The sequence below is a fragment of the Kogia breviceps genome, chromosome 7, assembly GCF_026419965.1.
Source record: "Kogia breviceps isolate mKogBre1 chromosome 7, mKogBre1 haplotype 1, whole genome shotgun sequence".
In the NCBI taxonomy this organism is placed as follows: Eukaryota; Metazoa; Chordata; class Mammalia; order Artiodactyla; family Physeteridae; genus Kogia; species Kogia breviceps.
Window position 1 is genome coordinate 23256028 of NC_081316.1, and position 24042 is coordinate 23280069.

The 24042-nt window shown below is 43.9% G+C and overlaps 1 protein-coding gene across 3 annotated transcripts in view; it reads right to left on the minus strand.

Annotated features, from left to right (window-relative positions):
• Positions 1-1422: 1422 nt before the first annotated feature.
• TRIM44 (tripartite motif containing 44) overlaps positions 1423-24042 on the minus strand; it is a 115014-nt gene continuing 92394 nt past the window's right edge. The window contains exons 5-6 of one of the 3 annotated variants that reach the window (XM_067038012.1): positions 13772-13828; positions 1423-5989 (exon numbers count right to left, since the gene is read on the minus strand). In XM_067038012.1, the coding sequence (XP_066894113.1) occupies positions 13810-13828 (19 nt within the window). In that variant the 3' untranslated portion in view covers positions 1423-5989; positions 13772-13809. The remainder of the gene's footprint in view (positions 5990-13771; positions 13829-24042) is intronic. The other 2 variants (XM_059069948.2, XM_067038011.1) reach the window with 2 other exon arrangements.

Genomic DNA, 24042 nt, shown 5'->3' on the forward strand with positions numbered 1-24042 from the left:
GGCCCAGAAAAAGACCTCACTAAACGGTAGCTATTATTATTAACAAAATGAGTGATTTAACCTGGAGACTCTAATATTTAACGAGTACAGACACTCAATGCAGCCAGTTACTGACTTCAAGCCGCCTTTCGTTTTGTTTTCTTTTCTGTGACACCTTCTTCTCTTATTAATACTGGCAGCCTGACATTCTGCTGGGTGTACCTACTACCTCTGGTGCCTTGTTAAGGCCAGGAGATATTCTAGACCAGCTGCAATTTCACTCTTTTATGAGTGTAAAGGAAATGGGGCCACCTGTAAGTTGGACCAAGCAAAGATCAATGAAACAAAATAAAGAGTTGTAGCTTTCAGAGGGAAAGACAATAAAATGAAAAAGGGCTGAGGCAATGGGATGCGGTATTGAGATACTGGCACCAGGAAGTAGGGGAGAAAACCTCCAAACACATTGTGGTTTGTTAAAACACCGAGACTCCCAAGTACTACAGTGCTTGGCAATCCCATCCCACCAGGCAGAAGTGTGCTTAGCAACTGGGGAGGGAGGAAGTGGGCCTAAGCATTGTTACAGGGGACAAGAGTCCCCCGGCCTGGCTTTATCAGCGTGGCTCACCGCATGACCTTGAGTGACTGACTCCCTCTAGAACCCTATGTTGAACAATTTCTCCAAAGTTCACATGCAGCCTCTAGCTAACTAAAGGGGTTTGATGGAGACAAAATTGTTAAAAAAATTTTTTTACAGCAGGGTTCAAAAACTGCAGCTGCTCCAGACACTTGCTGGTGGGTTTTAAGGATGGATTTTAAAAATTGAATTGTAATGCTTTTAGGTAGGAATTGTACTTTCTAATTCATACAGTATCTACTATCTTGAGTTTTCACATTTTGCCTCTTGATTTCAATGCATCCTCTGCTCCTGATATTACAAACTGGACTAGAATTGCTTCATTTAGAACTTAATTCTATCTCTTCATCAGTTATATCAAATGTGTACTTCTAAGGTTCCCCAAAGATGATTTTGCTGGCCTAACTGTAATTTGCTCTATGAAGGTTTTTTCTTCTAGCAAATATGGTAGGAATTAAAGTTTGACCACCCCCCTGGCTAATCCAAATTGTAAAGCTTTAACGTTATTTGAAAACATCATTCAGGACCAAGCATTCTTTACTTTATAATTTGCTCAGAAAATTTAACCTAGGCATGGATCATTTCACTTTGAGGAGAAAACACCTCTTTAAATAACAATGACTTTAAGTCTGTCCTTTTGCCACTCCCAGAGATCTCCTAAGCTACGCTAGAGACGTCAGGGGCAAATGAGTGTCCCACCTCTCATAACCAAAACACCATCATCTCCAGCATTATCACAGTTAACAATGCAGATCACCATGAATATTTACACCTAGCAGGGTCCTTTGTGCACAACTCTGAGAGACAAATGGTATTTCCAGTAATAGTTTATTGATTTCCAAATGCACAGGGGCTGAGTCCAAACATCCTGGGATGGCAGTAAATCTCTTACAAAATAATTTACAGTATGAAAATGATATACTGAAAGATTAACTCAAACCTGTAATTCCCGTGAAAGACTGAGTGTTCCCTTGTTTAATGTAAAGCGTGAAAGGGGAAGATGACTAAGGAGGGAATGTGACTGTGCACAGGAAAACAGGCAGAGGACAATGGGTTCGGTGGTTCTCCCCATCCACGCAGTGTGGCCTGTCACTGTAGAAAGACTGGTCAGGTTTAAGTCCCATTAAGTATAAATCTACTGTCCCCTCAAGGTCCTATCAAGCCCAGCATGGGCTCTGTGGCACTTTTTGTACCAGTATACCCACTAGTGTCTTAATTTATTTTTATTTTCCTGCCCTGGCACTTGTTCTTCTGTTTCTCGTGTGTTCTTGGTTCCAAATGCTACTGTTTTACTAGGCAGTCCCCATGGGCCTTACAGCTCTTGGAACGGGCTGCGGTGGGGCTTCAGAAACACTGCTGTGGGTAAGGCAATATTAATGAGATCTGAAGTCTCCCCTGCAGGCCTTCTTTTCTCTCAGGGCTGGGCTGAGTCCATTCATAATGAGATAGATTTGTTTTTTAAACAGAAAATTCCAGTTGTGCTAGGCACACTGTAAACATGCAACGAATTTTCTTATCGAAAAGCATGTGTTGAACAGCTACAGAGTGTGGCATTTCAGGTATTGGCAAGAGAATATTTTCTAGGTGGAGGAGAGGACTTCCTAAGCCCTGCCACCCCCCTATCAGTCATGAATTCTGCAGCCGTGCCCTCAGGCCTGACTAGAGTGGTCAAACTCTCAGGTCACCATAAAGTCTGGGTGTCCAAAATTCCCATATCATTAGACACCTTGGAGTAGAGCTGGAGTGCAGTTTCCCTCAGGGCTGTCACCTTGGCTCAATGCTTTAGGAGCTGACAACCTTTGCCAAGGAGTTGCTCTTCTTTTTAGCATCTTGTAAGCAAGAAACTAGGCCCCATTAGCTGGTGACACTTGTAATCAGGGCTGGCAGAAACCTCTGCAGTGGTATGCGAGATAATGAGGCGGCTGCTCTGAATTTCTCTTAGTTGCTAAACCGCATGTGTGTGTGTTTGTGTGTGTGTGTATATACACACATCAGGTGTTAGCAGGAAAGTCTATGTTCACAGGTCTTTGAATTACCACATCCTCACAGACTGGCTAGGTTTACTAAAATATGAAGATTTCCTTTTCTGCAGCAGTGCAGCAGCTGACATTTTCAAATAAAGTTAGAGAGCAGAAGACTCCTCACTTTTACTCTTTCTGAGAAGTTCCATACTCCTGAAGGCCTAAAAACACTGTATTTATGGGGGATGGCACAAAAAAGGAAAGGTGTCCTCCAACTCCTGGGGGCAGGCTCAAGTTAGCAATGTGTACTTAATGTATCTGCTAAAGTAGAAGAATAAGGCTACCTTGCTGCCATTTCTGAGCCTAAACTATAGCCCTAAAATGTAATTTTGGAAAAGAATCCATAGAGTGGAATGGTCAGACTGCAGGGGGGAAACCTGCAGCCTTTTCCTTTCTCTCTGTTTTAGGCATACACAGAGTTAGGAAGAGCCGGGTACAAAACCTGGCTCCAACACTTCCCAGCTGTGTAACTCAAGGCAAGTGACTCTTGGCCTCCAAATCTGTATTATCATCTGAGAAATGGGTCCCCATAGTTGGTCCTCAATATTTTAAATCATTTCCCTTTCTAGGCTGTCAGAGCAGAGACTCCAAGCAATTCTTGGAATTGCCCTGGATTTAATGACAATCAAATCAAAAGACAAACCCCCTCTTAGCCTCCAGATACTCAACCTTTGGAAGGGAGCCAGGGATTGCTGTGAGGACCCAATTCATTCTGAAGACATTCATTACCTGCCTCCCTTGATGACTTCTCCCTCGGGATTTCTGCAAACCCTGCAACCAGTTAGGACACAGTTGTGAGCAACTCTTACTGACCTGGTGGTAGGAGGGAAGTCTCATCATGCTGGGGCTCAAGGCCGAGAAGCACTCTCCAAGCTTTGGGGAAGCTGGTGCCACTGCAGGAAGCATCTTAGTTCTTACACTGATAAATGCTGCCGGCAGGAACTCAGGAGCCTGGGCAGAAAAGCTGCTGAGCTGTGTTTAATCCTTCCCTGGTTAAAGTTTTATCAGGTGCTGAAAACAGCAGGAGCCCATAAAGCAAATCTGAAATCCTTTCTAAGTAAAAGCAAAAGTGCTTTCCTTGAGGATTACAGAGTATGATAATTTATAGACAGGCTGGCATGTATGTTTGTATTTCCATTCATATCCATTGCACAAATGCCTGGGTTTCCCAAATACTGATTTAGAGTAATAACATATGATCAGGTATAGAGGAGCCAGTGATCTGTCCACTGCTAAAATAAGGCTACTACTTGGAGGTTAAACAGTAATTACTGGGGAAAGACAACACAAGCTTCCAAATCCTAAAATCTTCTTAATATTCTGATTTTTAAACTCTTTTAAGAATGGCCACTGGTCCTCCTTTAGGAGTAGTTTCTTTGGATGTGGCGGGGGTTGTAATTAGTGGTATGCCAAAGTCTCCAGTCTTGTGGGCAGAAAGGTAAAGCACCGAAAATGTCTTAGTCATTTGTTGGCCACCAGTTTGAGAGAAAAATACTTTTTTGTTTTTCTTTTTAAACAGCCCAAACTACTCTCAGCCCCAATGTTCCAACAACATATTTAGTGAGCAAGGGTAATCCTAACCCAGAAGCATATACACCTGGTAGCTTCCTGGCCTCAAAGAAACAATCATTTCATAGCATGCACAGGACTGAACAGTGATATAGACAGGATTCCTATAGTAAGTGAGCATTGTTTCTCCCTCAAAACCATCCTGCACACACATATCAGTTGGCCCTAAAGCTTTGTGATAGGTAGGCAGGCAGGCAGGCAGGCAAATTTCCCTCAGTGCAAGCTCCTTTGGTTCTGCCTCAGAGGCACTAGAAGTGTAGGTCCTGAGTCAACAGAAACCCTAAGGCTGCTTGGATGTATTTCCAATTGTACTTCTCAGAAGCGAACACCAAAATACCACTAAAGGCAGAGGAGAGGGAACACACACCCCACTCGCAAATAAAAATTCTCTGTGAAGTCTCCTATTTTATCTTTACTGTTTATGTATACAAACATTCTATTTCATAATATAACTGTGTTTGTTTCATCTAAAAATAATGTCATTCCCTGACTCCAAACCATTTGTTAAGTAAAACTCCTGTTTCAGAAGACGCATGTTTTTTAGTTTGCAGTTTTGTATTCCCTAGTACCTCATTGCTTATTTGGGAGTAAAAAACTTGGTTGTAAGGAAATGTGCTTTGGGAGTGGGGAAAGACCAGAGTCCAACCACGGTGAGTCTCTGCTCACATTACTTAAGAGGAGAGAGCCAGCGTGTGGGAGATGACCTGGAGGTGGGGAGAGCCAGGGGAAGAGGGGTCCCCGCTGGAGTAAAAGGAAGGTATATCTGCCAGGAGATGGAGCTCGATTCAACACCACAGAGGGCCAAGAATTCTCCCCACACTGCATTTAAGCCAAATTAGGCTAAGCTGGGGGAGGGGGAGCAAACCCTACACTGAAAATTCCCATTTGTAATACACATTCCAGACTTTCATGCTGTGACAAGACCCATAAAACCTCAGAATCCACTCAAATAATTCAGGTTCCATCAGATCCTTTAGTGACTATTTTGGAAACTTAGGCAATTCGAGTTCAGAAATACCGATTTTGATTTCAACTTTTAATCAGAACTCTTTGGAACCTTTTTTTTTTGGAAAAAAAAAAAGTCATTTCCTTTCTACCTCTTCAATTTTTTTTTTTTTCATTTCCACAGCACTGAATTATGAATCTGAAATCCTGGATAACCTCATGTACTAAAAATATCTCTATATATTTCTAACATTTAACTCTTTATCTGTTTTCAAGCCATCCATCTTATTTCATGAAACCACATTTTCACAGATGTATTAAAGGGACTTTTAGAGACTAACTATGTGGGTTGATTCGGCCCGACTTTTCCCTCATTTATTCCATGCTTCAATATGAATAAAGTGTGGTTTTATTAGCAGGTAGGGAAACAAATTCTGACTGCCCTTCAAGATTATTCCAGATCCTTCTTAATGAAGTGATACTGTTTGGGTATACAATATGACAGGGGCTGGCTTTCCTGAGTAAGTTCAAAGCAGCCATCGAGGGATTACCTGAAGGACGCTTTAATTGCTCCTGGTTGATCAAAGGGGCATTTTCCTTGACCTATCACAACAAGAGAATGAGAAGCACAGTCAGTAAGAGTACAACTGGTCATTCCTTGGAGAGCTATGTGCCTGCTGTGGATCTGGGGAGGCATCTGGTGGAAGCACGTTTGTTGCTGGGCAGCTTTCACAGGAATCAGAAGCTGTTACATACACGCCGTCACATACACACAAGGGGAAGGGATGATTTTCCACCGGGGATGGCAGGCCTTCATGTATCTTCTTCTTCACTGGCACCACTACAAAGGAAAGGAGAACCAAGTGAGTTAAGACTTCACAAGAAGGGGGCGAGCCTAGTCTACTGATAGAAGGCACAGGCTCTGCTGTCAGACTCCCCTGGATTCCAGCCCTAACCCTACCACTGCTGGGCACTGTGGCCAGAGGCAAGTTACTTAGCCTCTCTGTGTTCTGATTTCTTTATTTGACTGCAGAGATAATGATGATAATAAAACCTACTTTCTTAGGTTACTGGAGGAATAAATAATACATATAAAATGCCTGTGTCTGGTACACAGTAAGTGAATAGCTATTTAAAGGAGCAGATGAGGGTCATATTTTTTTAACTTGACAAAATAAATTGCTGGTAAAAATCAGGAGTTTACCGTCCCCTAAGCCTTAAGGCCACGTACTGTTAGAAAAGAAAGGCAAAGAGAAGCTATCGTTCTGCACACCAAATGGCACTTCTCACTTGGAATAAAGCCATGGTTTTAATTCATGCCACAGGGACAGTCACTGGGTTCAGATGTCACCTCCTCAGAGAAGGTATTCTATCTAAGTCAGGCTCCCTGGTTACTCTCCATCTCCATCTTATTTCTTTCATAGCCCTTAACATGTCCTATAAATCATTTGTTTGCTATTTACTCTCCCCTCTACCCCCACCAGAGCATAAAAGAATAGCAATATTGTCTATTTTATCGACTACTGTTTATCTAGCACTAGGACTGTGCTAGGCATATAGAAATGTTCAATAAATAGTTGTTTTAAAAAGAGAGTGAGAAATAAAAACAGGAAGGGAGGGAAGGAAGGAGCTGAAAGAATGGTCAGTCATGACTGCCTTGACCAGGGCATCCTAGATGTTAGTCAGTAGTATTTCAGTGGCCAAAAAATGAGTTGTGAGTCTCAGAAGCATGGCTAGGACCTCAGCTGCTCAGGGTTAGAGCTTCCCTGGCTTGGTCCTGGGAGAGAACATTGTTGATACAAGCACTAGGGCAAGAAAAAGTCAGGGCCAGAAAAAGACTTACAAAGACACTTAGAAGGACCAAAGCAGTAAATGTGCCTAGTTTCTCCTCCTCCACCACTTCTAGAAGCCACTGTCCTTAAAATAATAACAAGAGCCAGCTTGATCAAGTGTGCCAGGGGCACTGAGGTAAGCGCTCCTCACCTATTCTTTCTATTACTCCTCAAAATAATCCTAGGATGTAGGGGCTATTATCATTATTACTATCCCCGTTTGGCAAATGAAGAAAGTGGAGCTCTGAGAGATGTAATATCCTCGGTCACATAGTAAGGCCTGCGTCCTTAAAACTTAAGGAATAGTTTCAGCTGGATAAAGTCTGAAACAGGCAAGCTAGAGAGCTTGGAAGGGAGGTAAATCCCCTTTCCTCTGGTAGAGGCAGGAGTTAGGGAAGAGGACAGGCCTGGAGGGTGCGTGAGTACCCTGCTATGACCTAGAAATGTTTTTTATCTCACAAAGGATTATCTACGTCTGTATAAAACTCTGTGCTTTTTTGCATCCCTCTGGGAAAGCCTTTAAGGGAAAACATCCTAGACAATGGACCTGTAGTACTTCTGCTAAGGGCAAAACATTTCGAGGCATGGAGCATGAAATTAAGGCACGTGCACTCAGGAGCCAAAAGAACCAACTCAGCAAGCCTCGCTATCCAAACCCTGCCCTATTTCCATTCCCTTTTCCTGCCTGCTGTCCGATCATGGGATGAAGGGTGCACGCTAGGAAGGTCTGCACAGTGGACCGTCATTAAGGAGCAGTGTTTGGTGGCACCTGTCCCAAAGGGAACAAAAAGGGTCTTTCATGAAAAGCATCTCACCAGAATCAAGACCCAGTTGGAACCGGTGCCATAGTCTCCCCTTTGGTATTATATCCAAAGCAAGCTCAATGTGCTTTTGTCAATTTTCCTTCAAGTATGAGAGGTCTAGCACAAGCATGTGCCCTTTCCTTAAACTGGGTTCATTATTGAGCATTCTTAACTTGAGATGCATAGTTTAAAGGGTTCATGAACCTACTGGAGTTGTATACAAAATTTTGTCTGTGTGTTCCTTGTCTGAGAGAGGCCATAATTTTCATCATATTCACAAAGAGGTCAACAACCCTCCAAAATTGAGTATAATGAAATTATAAATAAACTAAGTTCTTTTCAAGTTGCCAGGTCCCTTATAAAGATGTGCAGAGTTGACTTGGGGAAAAGATCAGAACCCTGACTGATAAAGTCTTTTCTCATTATCCTAAAAGAGATCTGTTCTTGGGCCTGAAAGACACAGCTCATCTCACAGTCTAAAAGCCTAAGGCCTTGGAATTCTGGCACATCACTGGTTAATCTATCTGCTCTGTGTTAGGCATAACACTAGGCACAACAATGAACAAGATGAAATCACAGTAGTTGCCCTCATGGACTTCAGAGCCTAGTAGCTGACAGAGGGAGGGGGGAAGGGGGAGGGAGGGGGGAGGGGGGAGGGGGGAGGGAGGGGGGAGGGGGAGGGAGGGGGAGGGGGAGGGAGGGGGGAGGGGGGAGGGAGGGGGAGGGAGGGGGAGGGGGAGGGAGGGGGAGGGGGGAGGGAGGGAGGGGGGAGGGAGGGGAGAGGGGGAGAGAGAAAGAGAGATAGAAAGGGGAAGGGAGGGAAAGAGACGTATTTTTGTCCAGAATAGCATCTTCAAATAAATCATACTCATTTTCATAATTAATGAAATTAATTAATTTTTTGCAACAACAAAGAAGAAAAAATCGTAACTGAATCTACAGCATACAGCTTTTGTTCACCTTGTGTGTGGTCTCTCCTGGAGGGTTACACGGTATCATTAGTGTGAGATATCACATGAATGTCCCTTCCTCACTCTGTATGTAAGCTGATCTGTGTTCACAGGATTTTATCTTAAATAGTCTATAGCAGTCTACTTTCTCCAAGGGAAGTAACACAGCCTTCCACCTCAGCCACTTATCATCCTCCTCTGAAACATCTACCACTCACACTTAGATTTATAATTGGAGTGATACTCAGAGGATATTGAAATTTTGAGTGTCTGTTCTGTTATCGTTGTTTTGAGAATAAACTAACTAAGGGTGTTAGATAGGTAGCACATTCTGTAGTAGGTATTTACCATGAGAGAAGCAGCATTATATAGTGGCTTTGAAGTCACCAAACTAAACTAGGTTCAAGTCCCCGCTCTGGCACTAATGAGCTGTGCGACTTTGGATGAGCTGCTCAACCTCTCTGAGTCCCAGTTTCCTGTGGTAATACTTACTGTATATCTTACAGGGTTATTGTGAGAGTTTTATGTATTTTATGCAATATAAATACTTTAAAATGTTGGCTCCCTTCTTCAACCTGCTTTTCTTCTTATCCAGAATCAACACCTGCCTAACTTTCCTTCACCGTTGTTCTTCTGGCATCTGAAATGTTACAATCCAGAGCAAGTGCGCTCCTATCTCCGAATGTCCTTAAATTTCTGGAATGCCCTTCTTTGCTTCCTTTGAGAGTTTTTTAAATGACAACTCCAGACCTACAGATACTGAATAGAAAGAAAGGCTGAGTTCCGTGGTTCTGACTCTTCTACTTGACAGGTCTTTACAAAAGTCAGTCCCTGCCAAACACCGGTGAGGACATACTGAGCGAAGCCCAGTTAACTGGCCTCAGTCACAGACTGACCCAGTTTGAGAGTGTTGGTGTGTCTAAAAGCAGCGTTTTAAAAACTGGGGTACACGTACCTTTGTGGTACCTAATGATTTTCCAGGAGGTATTTGGTCATTGGTAATTCTGAGGAAATTAATGTCCAGATCCTTACCTTCTATACATACTCTTTGTTAAAACTGACCTCTCCCAGAACGTGCTTGTGATCTACAGGTTCTCTCTTCAGTCATTCTCACTTCTTACAGTCGCCTTACTCCTACTTCAGAAAAGAAATGCACACCCCTCATCCTCCCGAATCTCACCAGGGGACAATTTTAGAATGCCTTGCTTCTAAGAGGAGTCCTATGAGAACAGGGTAAGAAATAGTGAAGGATATAATCCCTTATTTCATCCAGGTAATAAACTCTTGGCAAAGCTTTGTGCCCTTATCTGTCTATCCACAGATCTAAGAATTCATATTCAGAAATGAGATGGCTGTCATGAAATGTGTACTAACATGTTTATTTTAATTGACAAAATGAAATCAGACTTGGATCTGACAGAAAGCAAGACTGATTTGGCTGGATGGTTTGACCATGAAAACCATCTTTGCCAATGAGGTTACACAGTGAATCTCGCCTGTAAATTTAATATGCTAAATCTGTAGTGCCAAAGTTTTGACAAAAATGTACATAAAGCTTGTACTATGCAGTATGTCAGAATTAACATCCTTCTCAACTATCTAAACTTGACATATAATTTCAGGAGTTAACTTAAAATGGGCAAGGAGGCACATTATGTTTTCTAAATTATTTTGGGGGGTATAAGAACAAAAAGTATAGCTAAAGGAACGGAGAGTTCCTAAATCATGACCAGGAGAGTGATGTGACACTTAACACCCCCTAGGGGTAGGGGTCCAGGTGACAGAATGGGACGAAGGAGCCCAGCCAGCAGAATGTTGGGTCCCCTCTGCCGGTGGGGCGCGCTGCCTCATGAGCAATCCTGTCTCGTTGTGTCTGTGAAATCGAACTGTTAGAGGCATGCCCCAAGCCCCAGTCCTATTCAGCCCCTAAGCACCTGCTCATAAAGTGATTAAGATGAAGGAGTGTTTCACTGCCTGACAAGCTTTAAGAAAGTCCATATAGATAGGCAGCTCAGTTTTTCAGCTTCCGTCCCCAGAGATGGACGCTTATAAGAGGAAGTTAATAAATGAGGTGGGTAGGCACTCTGATCTCGCAAGTTAGTTTCTTTTCCTGAGAATACAATACAACTTAATTTGACTTGGCATCACTTATACCTCTGAGTCCTTGGCTATTTATTCATTATTGATATAAAAAGGATTATTCACTTAAGAGGATGGAGAAATTAAGAGGTATCAACAGGGAAGGAAGGCTAGATTCAGTTGTGATGCAAAAAGATAGATGTAGTATTCTCCAGAAAGGACGCCACATAGGTGTTGTATGGGGAATTAACGGGAAGTCTCCATTCACCACCTGAGGCTGCAGCTGCTCACTTCCAGTGGGAATGTGACCGGCCTATAGCTGGGGGACGGGCCACACACCCACACCCGGAAGTACTCCTCCACCACACAGAGCAGAGCTGCTACCTTTGTCTCCCATGTCACCTGTCCCAGTAGCCTGGGCTGAAAGTGAGGCGTTACTGTGCTATAAGGAATCAGAACTTACATATTTAGCTGCTGCCTGTGGAACTAATATAAATTAGTTTTAAGAGATGTAAGTGTACATTTAAAAGAGATACAAATACAAAATAAAATGTCCTCCCTGTTTATCCTGGGTTAACTGAGAAAAACATCAGAGGACTTCACAGTTCTAGTCCTGGCTTTGCTGTGTGACTCTGGGACCCAGCTTCCCCAGCTGGGAAATTAGGACACTTCGCATTATAAGTGAAATTTACAAAAATTCAAACCAGACAAAAGCGAAGCTCCTTTCTGACTTACACATTTGCTGAGCTAATTAGAGCTCATTTATACTGTTTTTTTTCTCTTGCTTCCTATGCACTGCCCTCTTTCCCCATTCCTCTCCAACTCAATCTGAAGGCTGACCTCAACATTCCAAGTTCTTTCACCTCTTTTTCTGGCTGGGCCTAAATACCAGGTTGATGAATTGTACCGTTTGATCAATACCTAGTGCACACCCTAGTAGAGTGAGCTCTATGGGCAAATGATTTCCCGTAATTTCCCAATTCGTCATGGTTCTTAAAGTCTAGAGTGGAAGCAAGCCTTGTTGTGCCTTCCTTCACAAATCACAGGAAACGGGGAAAAGGGCTCTTCTCTCTCTAGATCACGTTATACTTGATCTCATGAATCTTCTCTCCTTCAGTAATGACCACTGTTCACAGACAGCCGACTTAATGTTTAAGGCACTGTGCTAAGCAATTTATATACATAATCATACTGAACCCTAACAGTAGCTTTAGGATAAGTATTATCATCTCCATCCTACAGATGAGAGTAGTGAGGCCAAGAGAAGCTACATGACTTGTTTGAGGTACACAGTTTGCAAATGGTAGATCCAGCTTATGCAGACTCCAGAACTCTCAGATATGAAAATGCACTCGTGTAAGAAGAGAGACATAAACCCGATCTTCTGACCCCTGGTTACCCAGACGGTAAGTGACAGCCACTGAAGATTAAGATCTCTGAGGTTCAATTTTTTACCTTAAAAATGGGATGATAATATCTATTTCCAAGGGTTGTTGTAATGAGTTGGAAAGTCCTTACAAGTGCTTCTTTAAGATGAAAAAAATGCCAGAAAAGGGTAGGACGACTACAGAAGGAGAAAGAAGTAGACACTGGGTTTGTCTCTCAGCCTTCGCAGCTGCCTCTGCCCCTATAGATCGACACAGGCACCTGTGAGACAGCTCTGGGGCTCCAGGGCAGCCGCAGGTCCACACATTGACCACAGTGCTAAGTTTGAGCTCCATGTACCTTGCAACCTGTTTAGGTGGCTGCCCTTCTTGCACTCCACTTGGGGTGGTGGCCCATTTCTATGGAGGATGGAAAGGCACCAGCAGGCCTGTTCAGGCAGGGCCCTTTGATAGGGAGACACTTGGACAGAAGTAACAGGCAGGCTTCTAAGCCTGCCAGTGTCCCATCTGCTCTCAGAACTCCCTTCCTTAGGATTGAGTCTTCTGTTACTGCTGCTGCTGGATTTATAATGGAATCAGTTCCAGCGTTTTCTCTTTTAATTCAAAAGCAACTTTTTGTTTTTCGCTGATCTGTATTTTCTGTAGCAAACACGTATTGCTTCTATAAAAAGCAAAAAAAACCCCATAGTGTTATCCACTGGTGATAATCAACATTAACACGTTGAAATATATATATTCATCTATATCCCTCCTATGCATATGTAAAAATATATACTTCACAGGCTCTTTCATAATCGATTTTTTTCATTCAACTATCAATCATGAATACCTTTCCTTATCAAGAAATGTATTTCTATAAGATTATGGTTCACGATTAAGTTGTATGGATTTATCATACCTAATTATTGGACACAAATTACTTCTACCTCTTCACTATAACCTACACCTCTGTGACACATATTTACGTTGGTGAATCTTTAGGTTCACCCTTAATTATTTCCAAAGAAAAAAATTCCCAGAAGGGAAACTCCTGGGTCAAAGTAAAAATTACAAAGATAGTACAGAGGGTTCCAATATCTACTTTCCTCTATTATTAAAATCTTACATTAGTGCATTTGTTAGAATGAATCAACAAATTTGGTACACTAGTATTAATGCTAGTATTAATTGAAGTCTAGATTTTATTCAGATTCCCTTAATTTTTCCCTAATGTCCTTTTTCTGTTCCAGATTTCACCTGAGATACCACATTATATTTAGTCATCAGGTCTCCTTAGTCTCCTCTTGGCTTTGACCGTTTCTTAGACTTTCTTGTTTTTGATGACCTTGAGAGTTTTGAGTTGTATTGGTCAGGTATTTTGTAGAATGTCCCTCATTTGGGATTTGTCTGATGTTTTTCTCATGATTAGGCCATGGCTATGGGCCTTGAGAAGGAAAAATCACAGAGGTAAAGCACCATTCTCATCACATTGTACCAAGGGCACACACTATTGATATGACTTAGTGCTGTTGATGTTGACCTTGATTACCTGGCTGAAGTAATATTTGTTAAGGTTTTTTCCACTGCAAAGTTACCTTTTTCCCCTTCACATGCTGTACGCTTTGGAAGGAAGTCACGATGAGCAGCCACACCTAAGGAGTGAGGAGTTATGTTACCCCTGGTTGAAGGTAGAGTATCTACAAAAATTATTTGAAATTCTTCTGAACGTGAGATTTATCTCTTAGTCATTTATTTACTTACTGATCATTTGTTTATATCAGTATGGACTCATAGATACTTATTTTTACACTCTGGGTTATAATCCAATACTACTTGATTTATTTTGTTGCTCTAACTGTTCAGCTTTGGCCTTTGGAAGCTCTTTTAGTCCACTCCTGTGGCCCCTGACATACCCTCTATGTATTGAATATTTTTAAAAGGATTTGATATATTCCTGTTAAATTGCCCTCCAGAAATCAACTTGTACTGATTTACAATCATTACTCATACAGGTATGAGAATGCCCATTTTCCCCATATCCTTGCCAATGTCTGGCAGTTTCAAAGTGTCTGTGAGGACGAGGTGTGTGTGTATATGTGTGTGTGTGTGTGTGTGTGTGTGTGTGTGTGTGTGTGTGTGTGTGTGTGTGTGTGTGTGTGTGTGTTTCTCCTCTCTGAAATAACTTCTATGCTATTATTTGGTTTCCTGTTGAACTTCAAGAGGAAAATGCCATGGGGGCTGCAAGCTTTCCCTTTTCTCTGCCTTTCTGTTGGTCTTCCCCAACCTCCCTTCCCTTCTCCACCGCTGCTGGATTTCACAGAACTGACGACCTCCTGTCGTGAGGGCTGAAAGGAACCGTTCTCAAAGCCTCTATTAGGGCCCAGGCAATTCCAGGGGGTAGGGGAGTGAGATGCAGAAAACAGTTTACCTTCCCTGTTTCCTGCACCTTCAGGAAATCCACCCGACCCAGTTTCCTCATCTTTGCTTGGCAAGTGAATAATGCAAACCAAATCTCAAGCAGTTTCCTTCCACAAAAATCTTAAACATAAGATTTAATAAAATGCTGGACTTCAAATTTCCTGTTGCCTCAGCTGCTGTATCTTAGAAGTTACCAAAGGAAGAGGAGAAAAGATCAATGAATAAGTACACTCTTGACATTAATCTCTAATCTCTGAATGAACAGTAGGCTTTTTTTTCAAGTGTCCCATATTAATTCGCAGTAGTTTTGAGTCCCATGCTGACCTTAAACTGAGGTCCAGAAGTGGTAGAAAGTCAGAAATTGGAAGCACACCAACTCTCAAAACCTACTTCTCATGTCACAGAGGGTTATGAATGTGGATTTAAGAGATAGGAACACCTAGGTTTGAGTCACAGCTTTGTCATTTGCTAGCTGTGGGATTTTGAGTTCAGTGCTCTTACCTGGACAACTTAGTACCTATTTGAAAGAGTTATTGGAGGATTAGATGAGGATTGATATATAGAGAGAGTGCTGGACATATAGAGAGAGACCTTGGAATGGTACCGGGCACCTAGAAAGTGCTCAGTACATTTTATGGTTAGATGAAGAAATCAAGGCTAAGAGAGGCTAAAAGTTATACAGTGAGTTGATGGCGGTGAGATTAACTGAAAATCAGAGTTTCTGGTTCCTGAAAACACCATCATACCTGCAAGCCTCATTTATTAACAAAAGAGAAGAGCTGACGCTGCTGTCACACATGCACTATAGGCATCATTCTGTCACTTGAATGGGTTCAAGACTGCTTCTCAAGCCTAGAACGTTCTCTTGGTGTTTGATAATAGGCCGTTCGCTCATAACAATGGTCAAAAGCTATAATTAATTTATTGAGTGCTTTATAAGTGCCAACCACTGTGCTCAAAACCTTAGAAGCACCATCTCCCTCTCCCACTGAGTCCACCAGCAAGTTCAGTCCACGCCCACCACACTCCTATCCTGTGTCTATCCATTTCTCTTCTCCACTGCCACCACCATCTCTTGCTTGAACTGCTGCAGTTGACTTCCGACTGGTTTTCCTACTTCTATTCTTACTTCACTACTGTTTAGCTTTCATACTGCATTCAGAGTAATATTTTTAAAATGTGCAACAGACTATGTCACTGCTCCACTTAAAAATCCTTCGATGGCTTCCTATAGCCTTAGAATAAAGCCCGTGGCCCACAAATCCCTACATGGTTTGGCCCCTGCCTATCTCTCTAACCTCTTTCACGCCACTTGACAGACACACTGGCTGTCTCTCTGCCCCTCAAATAAGCAGAGTTTGTTCCTGTCTTAAGGCTTTTGCATTTGCTGTTAAGTTTCAAAAGCTCTCCCCTCACAGCTTGGAATGCTGGCTCCTTAACACTTAGGTCTCAGCTCCAATGTCACCTTCTCTGAGGCTTTCCCTGACCAAGCAATCTAGAGTAGCCGCCCACCCTACCCCTGTGCTATTACATTAGACTACTGTATTGTCTTCACAGCACTGATCACTATCTAAATTGTTTTGAGATGTAAGGGTCCTTAACTATTTTGTTCCCTGCTATATCACTAGTACCTGATAATGTGCCTGCCACCAGTGAAACCTCAACACAGTTTTTTTGAGTGAATGATCAAAACAGCCCCCAAAAGAATTATTGTTCCAGAAACATTCCAAGTCTTCCGAGGCAAACTGTGGGCAACTTGCTGGTCTCAGAGATACTGCCCAGGAATCTCACAGACAGCTTACTATATAGGTAAGCCCAGACTCCATTGATTTTCTAACTCTCACTGCAATCACCAGGCACATATAACCACTGGGGGTACCAGCTGTATCATCAAATGCTGTATCATAAACGATGATTACTCTTACAAATGACTGAGCCTTACCGGTAAAGGATGTGTGTGTTTGATGGACAAGGAATGCTGTGTCGCTGAGGGCAAAGCATAAGTAAGTTCATGTCCAGCCCTTCCCAAGCAAGGAAGCTTAAAGAACCAATTCACCTCCATGAGGAAATGTTCTCACCTTCCTTATAAAACAGCTGCACGTTTAGCAACTTCCAGCCCTCTACAATCCAGCTGACTCAAGGCGGTCTTGGATTCCAAGACTTCAACCATTCGCCCCCTCACCCTAATGGTCTATGGAGGGAGAGAGTCATCCAGGCCAAGATGGAAATAAAGGGATGTTTATTCACTGCTCCTCTCCTTCCTTTGGATGAACCATCGGCTGAGGTGCAGATCCAGGAGTGGGACGGCTGTGTTAGTTATGGTGGTGGTAGCGGCAGATAGTGGAAAAGCACACAACTAAGAATCAGAGACATGGCTTCAAGCCTCATTCCAGTACACATCAGCGGTATGACCTTGAGCGAGAGGCCTCTTTAAAGTTTCCATGTCCGTAAAATGAAGATAATTATACCTATAAGTACTCGCTAAACGGATGCTACTATTATTTACTAGGCCCTGAACTAATCACTTCACCAACATTTTCACAGTTTTCATAATAACCCTGTATAATAGCATTACCGCTCTATTTTACAGATGAAAGTGAGGAGTAGAGAAATGAATAACATCTCAAGTTCCACAGCTGGCAGAGCTGGAACTAGAGGGCCTGGCCCTTGTTTTTAACCATGGATGGCGGACTCAACGTTGAGTGAAGGCAGCTATGAGGGGACTTGTGAAGCCAGCTTGGCTGCATTTATCCAGCCAGGTTACTGGTAATGCCTCATTACCAGTAGCACAGATGGTAACCTCTGGTGATTGCTAAAGATTTTTCCAAGGCCTCGGCAGACTCAAACTCTGAACCGTGTACTAGAAAACTACCTCCCTGCTATAGGGGATCCCAATAGTCTCTTTTAAAGAAAGGTACAGCCAGATGTTTTCAGTTTTTTCAACCACAGCCAGCCTGTGACTTTCCTAAAGCAAACTGGCTGCACGTTAGCCATTTCCCTCCGATTGTCACCTCGGTTCTGGTGAGCTCCAGCAAACAGAGTCATTCAGAAGGGTCTGCGACCAAGTCACCATGCCCTGGACGGACTCTCTCTCTGGGTCAGACATCAGTTTCAATTTCAATTTCATTTGTCCCGAGGTGACAGGTACCCAGGTCTCACTCATTTAATTAGGCTGCATAGAAAATATCTTTCAAGCCCTCAGCTGATTGTCACTGCACCGAACTAGAGAATAAAATTGGCGTTAAGTTGAGATAATGCCTCCTTGTCTGCCTTCAGGGAACCGGTGATGAGGGTGGTCTGATAGATGCCTGCTTTGCCCTTGCAGCCTCCAGGGGTTCAGGGACTCAGCATGCCTTCGCGTGGCTGTATTGTAAATGTCAGTCTTTGCCACTTGAACTCCTTGGAGGCTGAGTCTGTTTCTCATTGACCATTTTACCTCGAGTGTTTAACAACATGCCTGGCATTTAGGACACATCTGGTGGCTGGCACACAGCATCTCTCACTACCTGCCTTGGCCCAGAAGGGATTTAGCTGGTGAAGTGAAAGCTGGGGAAGGCTGACCTTCAGGGAAGAAAGTGGGTGCAGGAGGAAAGCAGACCTTCCTCCTAGGAGCGCTAAGACCTGCCTGCTAGGAGAGCGCCTAACGGAGGAGCACAGCATGCGAGGATCGCCCAATTTGGGGAAGGACCAGAATTCCCACCCAAGCCCTCTGAGCTGCGTTGACTACAGCAAAGCATTTCAACCTCCCTAAGTCTCAGCCTCTTACCTGTGACGCAGGTAGTCATTCATTCACTCTCTCAGTGAACAAATGTTTATCGAGTACTCACAATATATTAGGTACTGCAACAGGTGCTGGCGTTATAGTAGCGAGCCAGACTGACAAAGTCTGGTTCTCATGAAGTTTAATTTCTAGTAGAGAAGGCAACTAATAAGGGAGTAAACAAATTAATGATTTCAGAGAGTGGAAAGCATTAGGAAGAAAACAAAGCAGGATGCTGAGATAGAAAATGGTGGGTGCGTGTGTGTTGGGGGGCAACTCAGGAAGGGGAAACTATCAGGATCTACTGCTCGGAGTTGATAAGTATTAAATGAGATGATGGATGCAAAATATTTAGCATACTTACTAAGAAGTAATGAGCACTCAGCCGAAATTCAATTGTTGTTATATTACTTCATCCTGAGGTAAGCCGCTCCTCTTTCACCTCACCGTGGCTGAGCCCCTACTACACGCCGGTGAGGGGCATGAAGAGGGGAATCAAGACAGGAGCTCACAGTCTGGCAAAGAATGTAGCCTATGTGCTACGGGCAAAGGAAGAAGTGGTAAATTCCACCTATGGAGTCAGAAAAGACTATCACTTAATGTTGACAGATGGATTGGTACTTTCCAGGAAGACTACAGGGCCAGAAGAAGGGCATGCCAGGTGGAAGGAACAGCTTGAAAAAACTTGAAGATGTGAAACAGCTTGGCGTGTGCAGAGAGCTGTGAAAGACTCAGGCTGAAGTGTGAGAGGGTACACTGAGAGAAGAGGCATCTCATCAGCAGCTCCTAAGGCTTATCTTCATGGGTCATGCTTAAAGTGTCTCCTAAGAAGATGGGGTCGGGGGGATGTGGATGGGAAAGGACAGGAGATGAGAAGCGTGTCAGGGCTCCATAGGGCATCTATCACATTGCTAACACTCCATAATGTGAATAAGGGCTACGTTGAAAATGTTCAGCCTGAGGTCTGTGTGACATTACCCAAGGCAGCACAAACAGATGTTTCAAGGCAGGAAACCAAACCCCCAGTGGTAACTCAAAATAAATCCTGTGTCAGGGGAAGGCAGACATCAGGCTGCTCAAATGTGACTACATCATCAGCGCAAGTCTGAGACTCAGCCTAGAAGAGGAATGCAGGTGCCCATGTATGATGCTGGGGGTCTGGAGTGAACGGACTCTTGCTCCCAAGCAGAGCCAAGGACTCCCTCTTTGCCAAAGCCAGACTCACTTGTCCAAGAGTCTAAGGCCCATTCTGGGGACATGAGAGGGCCCTGTAATAGGGAAACAGGAAACTACAAGGAGGTTTCTTATGCCAAAGTTAATAACTCAGGCATCTCTGCCAGCACATTTTCTCTGAGATGAGTGTAACTGCAGAGGAGATAATTGTGTAAGGGAACCATTCAGATAGAGCCCCGGTTCCCTGCCTGTTTACTACTCTGTCCTATCCCTGCCCTTGCAGTAAATGCTCTTGTCATGAGTCTCCCCAGGAAATGGAGAAGAAATGAAGGAAGCCATCTCCACCCCCAATATTCCAAAAGCTTATAATACAGCCAACAGGTCTGGACTGTAGGAATCTGTCCCTGCTGGGAGGAAGGCTGCTTAATGCAGACAGCCAAAGAGATGAATATCACAGCCACTGTGCATTCAGCCAGTCTTACCAGAGGCTCTCCTTGGACTCCAGGTTAGTGGTGTCAGATGAGAGAGGGCACTAGTCTGGCCAGAAGAGAGGAAGATGACCCAAAACACATGAACACACCAAGCGGGAGAGCCAAAGCAAAGTGAGAAAAGAGGAACTGAACGCTACAGGCCTACACCCTTTTGCATGCCATTGCCCAGTCACAAGACTGAACAAAGCCTACTGCTTCTGACTCAAAGGGCTGCCCTAGGCGATGGAGGAAATCATGTATACCCAACACGGCATCATGCAGAAAGCAGTCCAGCCTCTGTCACATTCAAAAGATCTCTGCATAAGTCAGGGAGTCTAAAGACCGTATCCAAGTTGTTCCTTTAGTCTAAGGTACTGCACTTTTGGCTTAGCCCCCAGAGTTAAAAATCCGTAGATATTACAAGACAAGAGTAAGCCATGGGATCACCATAAACCACTTGAGCACAGATGAGTTTCTGGGTGAGTCAGCTGTCATCTCAGACGCTGATGGGTTAAGATGGATGGCTAAGTTTTGCTGGGGAAAAAGGAGTAATACTCGTTAAAGGACCAAGACTAGGGTATAAGTACAGGATAATGAAGGAAGCAGATAAAGATTATTAAAGACACATTCTGCCTTCCTCCTAGGTTTTCCTGAAGCCAGCTCTGCTGTGACACTCCAATGACATAATCCTACCACTTCAGACCTGTTTCATGCATCTGCAGAAGAACCTGTTTATGGCTCAGTCTCAACATAAATCAGATGTCATTAAGATTTATTTATAATACCCGGAAAGCGACTGTTTCTCAACTGGCCCAGTTATAGGGCTCAGCCAGGGCAGACAATCCAAACACCCCACCAGGCACCAGGGGGATGGTTCCCCTTGGTATCGAGTAAGGCCCAGTCAAGTAAGGCCTGCGTAGTTGAGGGGCGTCTGCCAGCAATCTAGATGGCTCCCTGCTGCCAGACTCTCAACCCTGGCTTTCAGACTGAGAGGCGCAGGAAGAGCACAGAGAAACCAAGGTTTGAATCCAGTCCTTCCACTTATTACCTGGGTCCCCCTGGACAAAACTTACTCCACCAGGCCTCAGTTTCCTCATCTGTAAAACAGGGTCCATGGCTCACAGGTTCTTCATGAATGTAAGAGCATATGGCACATGGTAAATGCTCATCAAGGGACCGCTCTTGTCATGAAATGGTGCGCAAGACAGTGCCTGCACGTACCCAACTTTCTCCACATGTGGCTCGGTTCCCTTCTTCTTGCCTGGATTAGATCCTCTCTCAGGCTCTACATTCAAAGTCCCAATCAGAATTAAAGTTTATACACGACAAGTAAGCACATCAGTTGGCTCTTCTACACCAGCACGAGAAGTTAGCAAAAAGTGCACAGACCTTTTTCTTTTCCCACCCACTCCCCCACTCACTACCTAAAACACGGCACGGGGTCCTCACCCAGCCCAGCACAGACAGGCTGTAGGGGCAGGGGGCGGGGGCGGGGAATGACAACAAAATAAATATTTCAGCTTACCACTTTAGGGAAAAGATGCGAGAATTCCTTTAGGGGTTATTTTTAAATTAAAAAACATTTGCTGTGAGACTATAAAGCCACTCCTCCCTAAAAATTATTTTTAGGGCCCTTGGCTGAAATCTATACAAAAGGAAAAAAAAAAGAAGTTAAAAAGAAGATGATAATTCTGTATATAAGAGTTTAAGAAAAGCCTATGGAACTACCTGTTTTATGTTCAGCTGGAAAGAGAAAGCTCTATTCCTTCTCAAAGTGCTTCTCCAGTCTCTATGAAGTCTGATTTCTTTTTTATTTCACCAGCTTCACTCAGATATCACTGACACATCACACTGTGTAATTTAAGGTATATAATGTGATGATGATACATGTGTATACTGTGAAATGTTTACCACAATAAGGTTAGTTAACACATCCTTTACCTCACATTAATTACCATTTTGTTATTGTTATTATGATCTAAGTCTGATTTCTGCTCAGAGCCTGGCGGGATGAAGGATTCTGGTGGGTACTCAGATGCCTACTGATGAGGACGGGCTCTGTAAATGGGGTTAGATGTGGGGACCAAGGCCGGAACCACTGGTCTATAAGAAAGACAATATGATCACCCACTCAACTCTTACTCATTTTAAATGGCATGAATGGTCACAATGTGGCTGTAAAGGGCACTCTTGCTAGGGGTCAAAATGAGATTCTCAGATGAGGCCTAGCACAAGAATGTAAAAATCGTCTGGAGGAGGAAAGTAGAGTAACTCCATGAATCTGCCATAACTCCATACCAGAGGCTTTATTTTTTCTCTTTCATTCCAACTCCCCCCCTCTCCCCTCTCGTCTGGTAAAGAACAGTAATAGCATTGAAATCCACAGATAATCCTTAAATCTCTGTGGCAGCTCCACTTCTAAACTCCTCCTTCACACTGACGGGTTTAACAGCTGCTAACAAGTCATAACAAGGACCTCTCTTGCTCCAGCCTGGAATCTCGATATCCTTTCTCTTTTCCTACTCAAATCATACCAGCCTTCAAGTCTACGTCTTTCATGAGGGTGTGATGACCCTCCAGCCTACAGAGACTACTCATGATTCCCCCTCAGACTCTCCGAGTCTGGGTGCTGCCTGTAGGGCCCAGGGGAACTTAGCGATTATACTGTTCATGGGGGAGTGGTAGAAATGCAGGATCCTGAGGGCTGGTGAGACCAGGTGAGACAGAAGCAACCTAATTAAGAGAAGACGCATGAAAACTGCCACGGAGGGCAAGGCTAGAGGGGCAGAGTGGTATAGCCAGAGCAGCGAGCCACGTCTGTCAACAGGATCATTCATGACAAAGTCCAACCTTCAGAAGGTCCAGGAAGGCTAGGAAGTAGAGTGCAAGGTGGGCAGGGCTGAAGCATTCAGGAGGGAGGCTGTGAACACGACGGGCAAATGGAAGGCGGTCCTGGCTGTGTGGTTCGGGGCAAAGCACCTGAAAGGTTCAAGAAAGTCACACAAGACTGGGCACGGAGCACTTAATGTGAAATCCATTTCCCTGGCATTGATTTCCGCCACCACAGGCATCTCTTGTGGTGCTATTAACCTGGTGTGAGGCTTGCCTTTTTCTCCTCTGGACAGCGGGCAGCCCCTCAAAGGCATGTACTGCGACTTATCACAACTCGGATTAGAAGTTCTGTGTCTAAGACTTGTGAAATGAAGATAAGGGCTTTGCATTTTTCCTCCATTTCCTGTACGTCAATCACCTTCCCCTTGGTGAAGACAGTCAGAATTAGAAGGTTAAAAAAAGTGGGAGGCAGTCTAGACGCCCTGGGGTGGGATAATGGCTGGTGGGCTCCCGTGTAGGCAGGATACTCCTAAGGGCACTGCACGCCTCTCACAGTGATAACACAGACACTGCAGAAATGTACTTCAAGCTGCCCTGTGTTCAGTAGCTTTGCTTTCATTTTGCTTTGGGTTGGTGGTGTTTAAGAATGTGGAAGTTTACCTGTCCCATAATCCTCTACTGATGATACTCCCAGACTGGCTAGAGGTGGCAAAAGGTGTGGGAGGAATCTTTGGAGCCACCCCTCCAGCTGCCTGCCAGTTGCTCTGGGACCCGTCATCTTTGCTCTGCTGGAGCAGAGCCTGGCCCCCTCCTCTAGTCCCCACTGCTCTCCCAGAAGTCAGCCACAGGTTCACATCAAGCAACAAGCCACGATTACAAACTGTGTGCCTGCTGGGAACATCTTTCTAGTGTCAAGCAACCATTAAAAGCACTTAAGGAAATCACAAGAGGGAGATGAGAGAATACTTTGGGGAGGTATAGTATAGGGAGGGCAGAAGGGAAAGCATCAGCTCACCTGCCTTGGAGGGAAAAACAGGCCATAAAAAGCAAAATTGGTTCTAAAGAATGGGGCTTCCTTAGGAAAACTACAGAACATTGTATCTTTCAACCACTCTCCTGCTGGGGCCAAAACACTTCAGGGTGCCTGGGAAACCTTTTGCTAATACAGAGTAAAATGACTTCTTTTTTTTGCGGTATGCGGGCCTCTCACTGT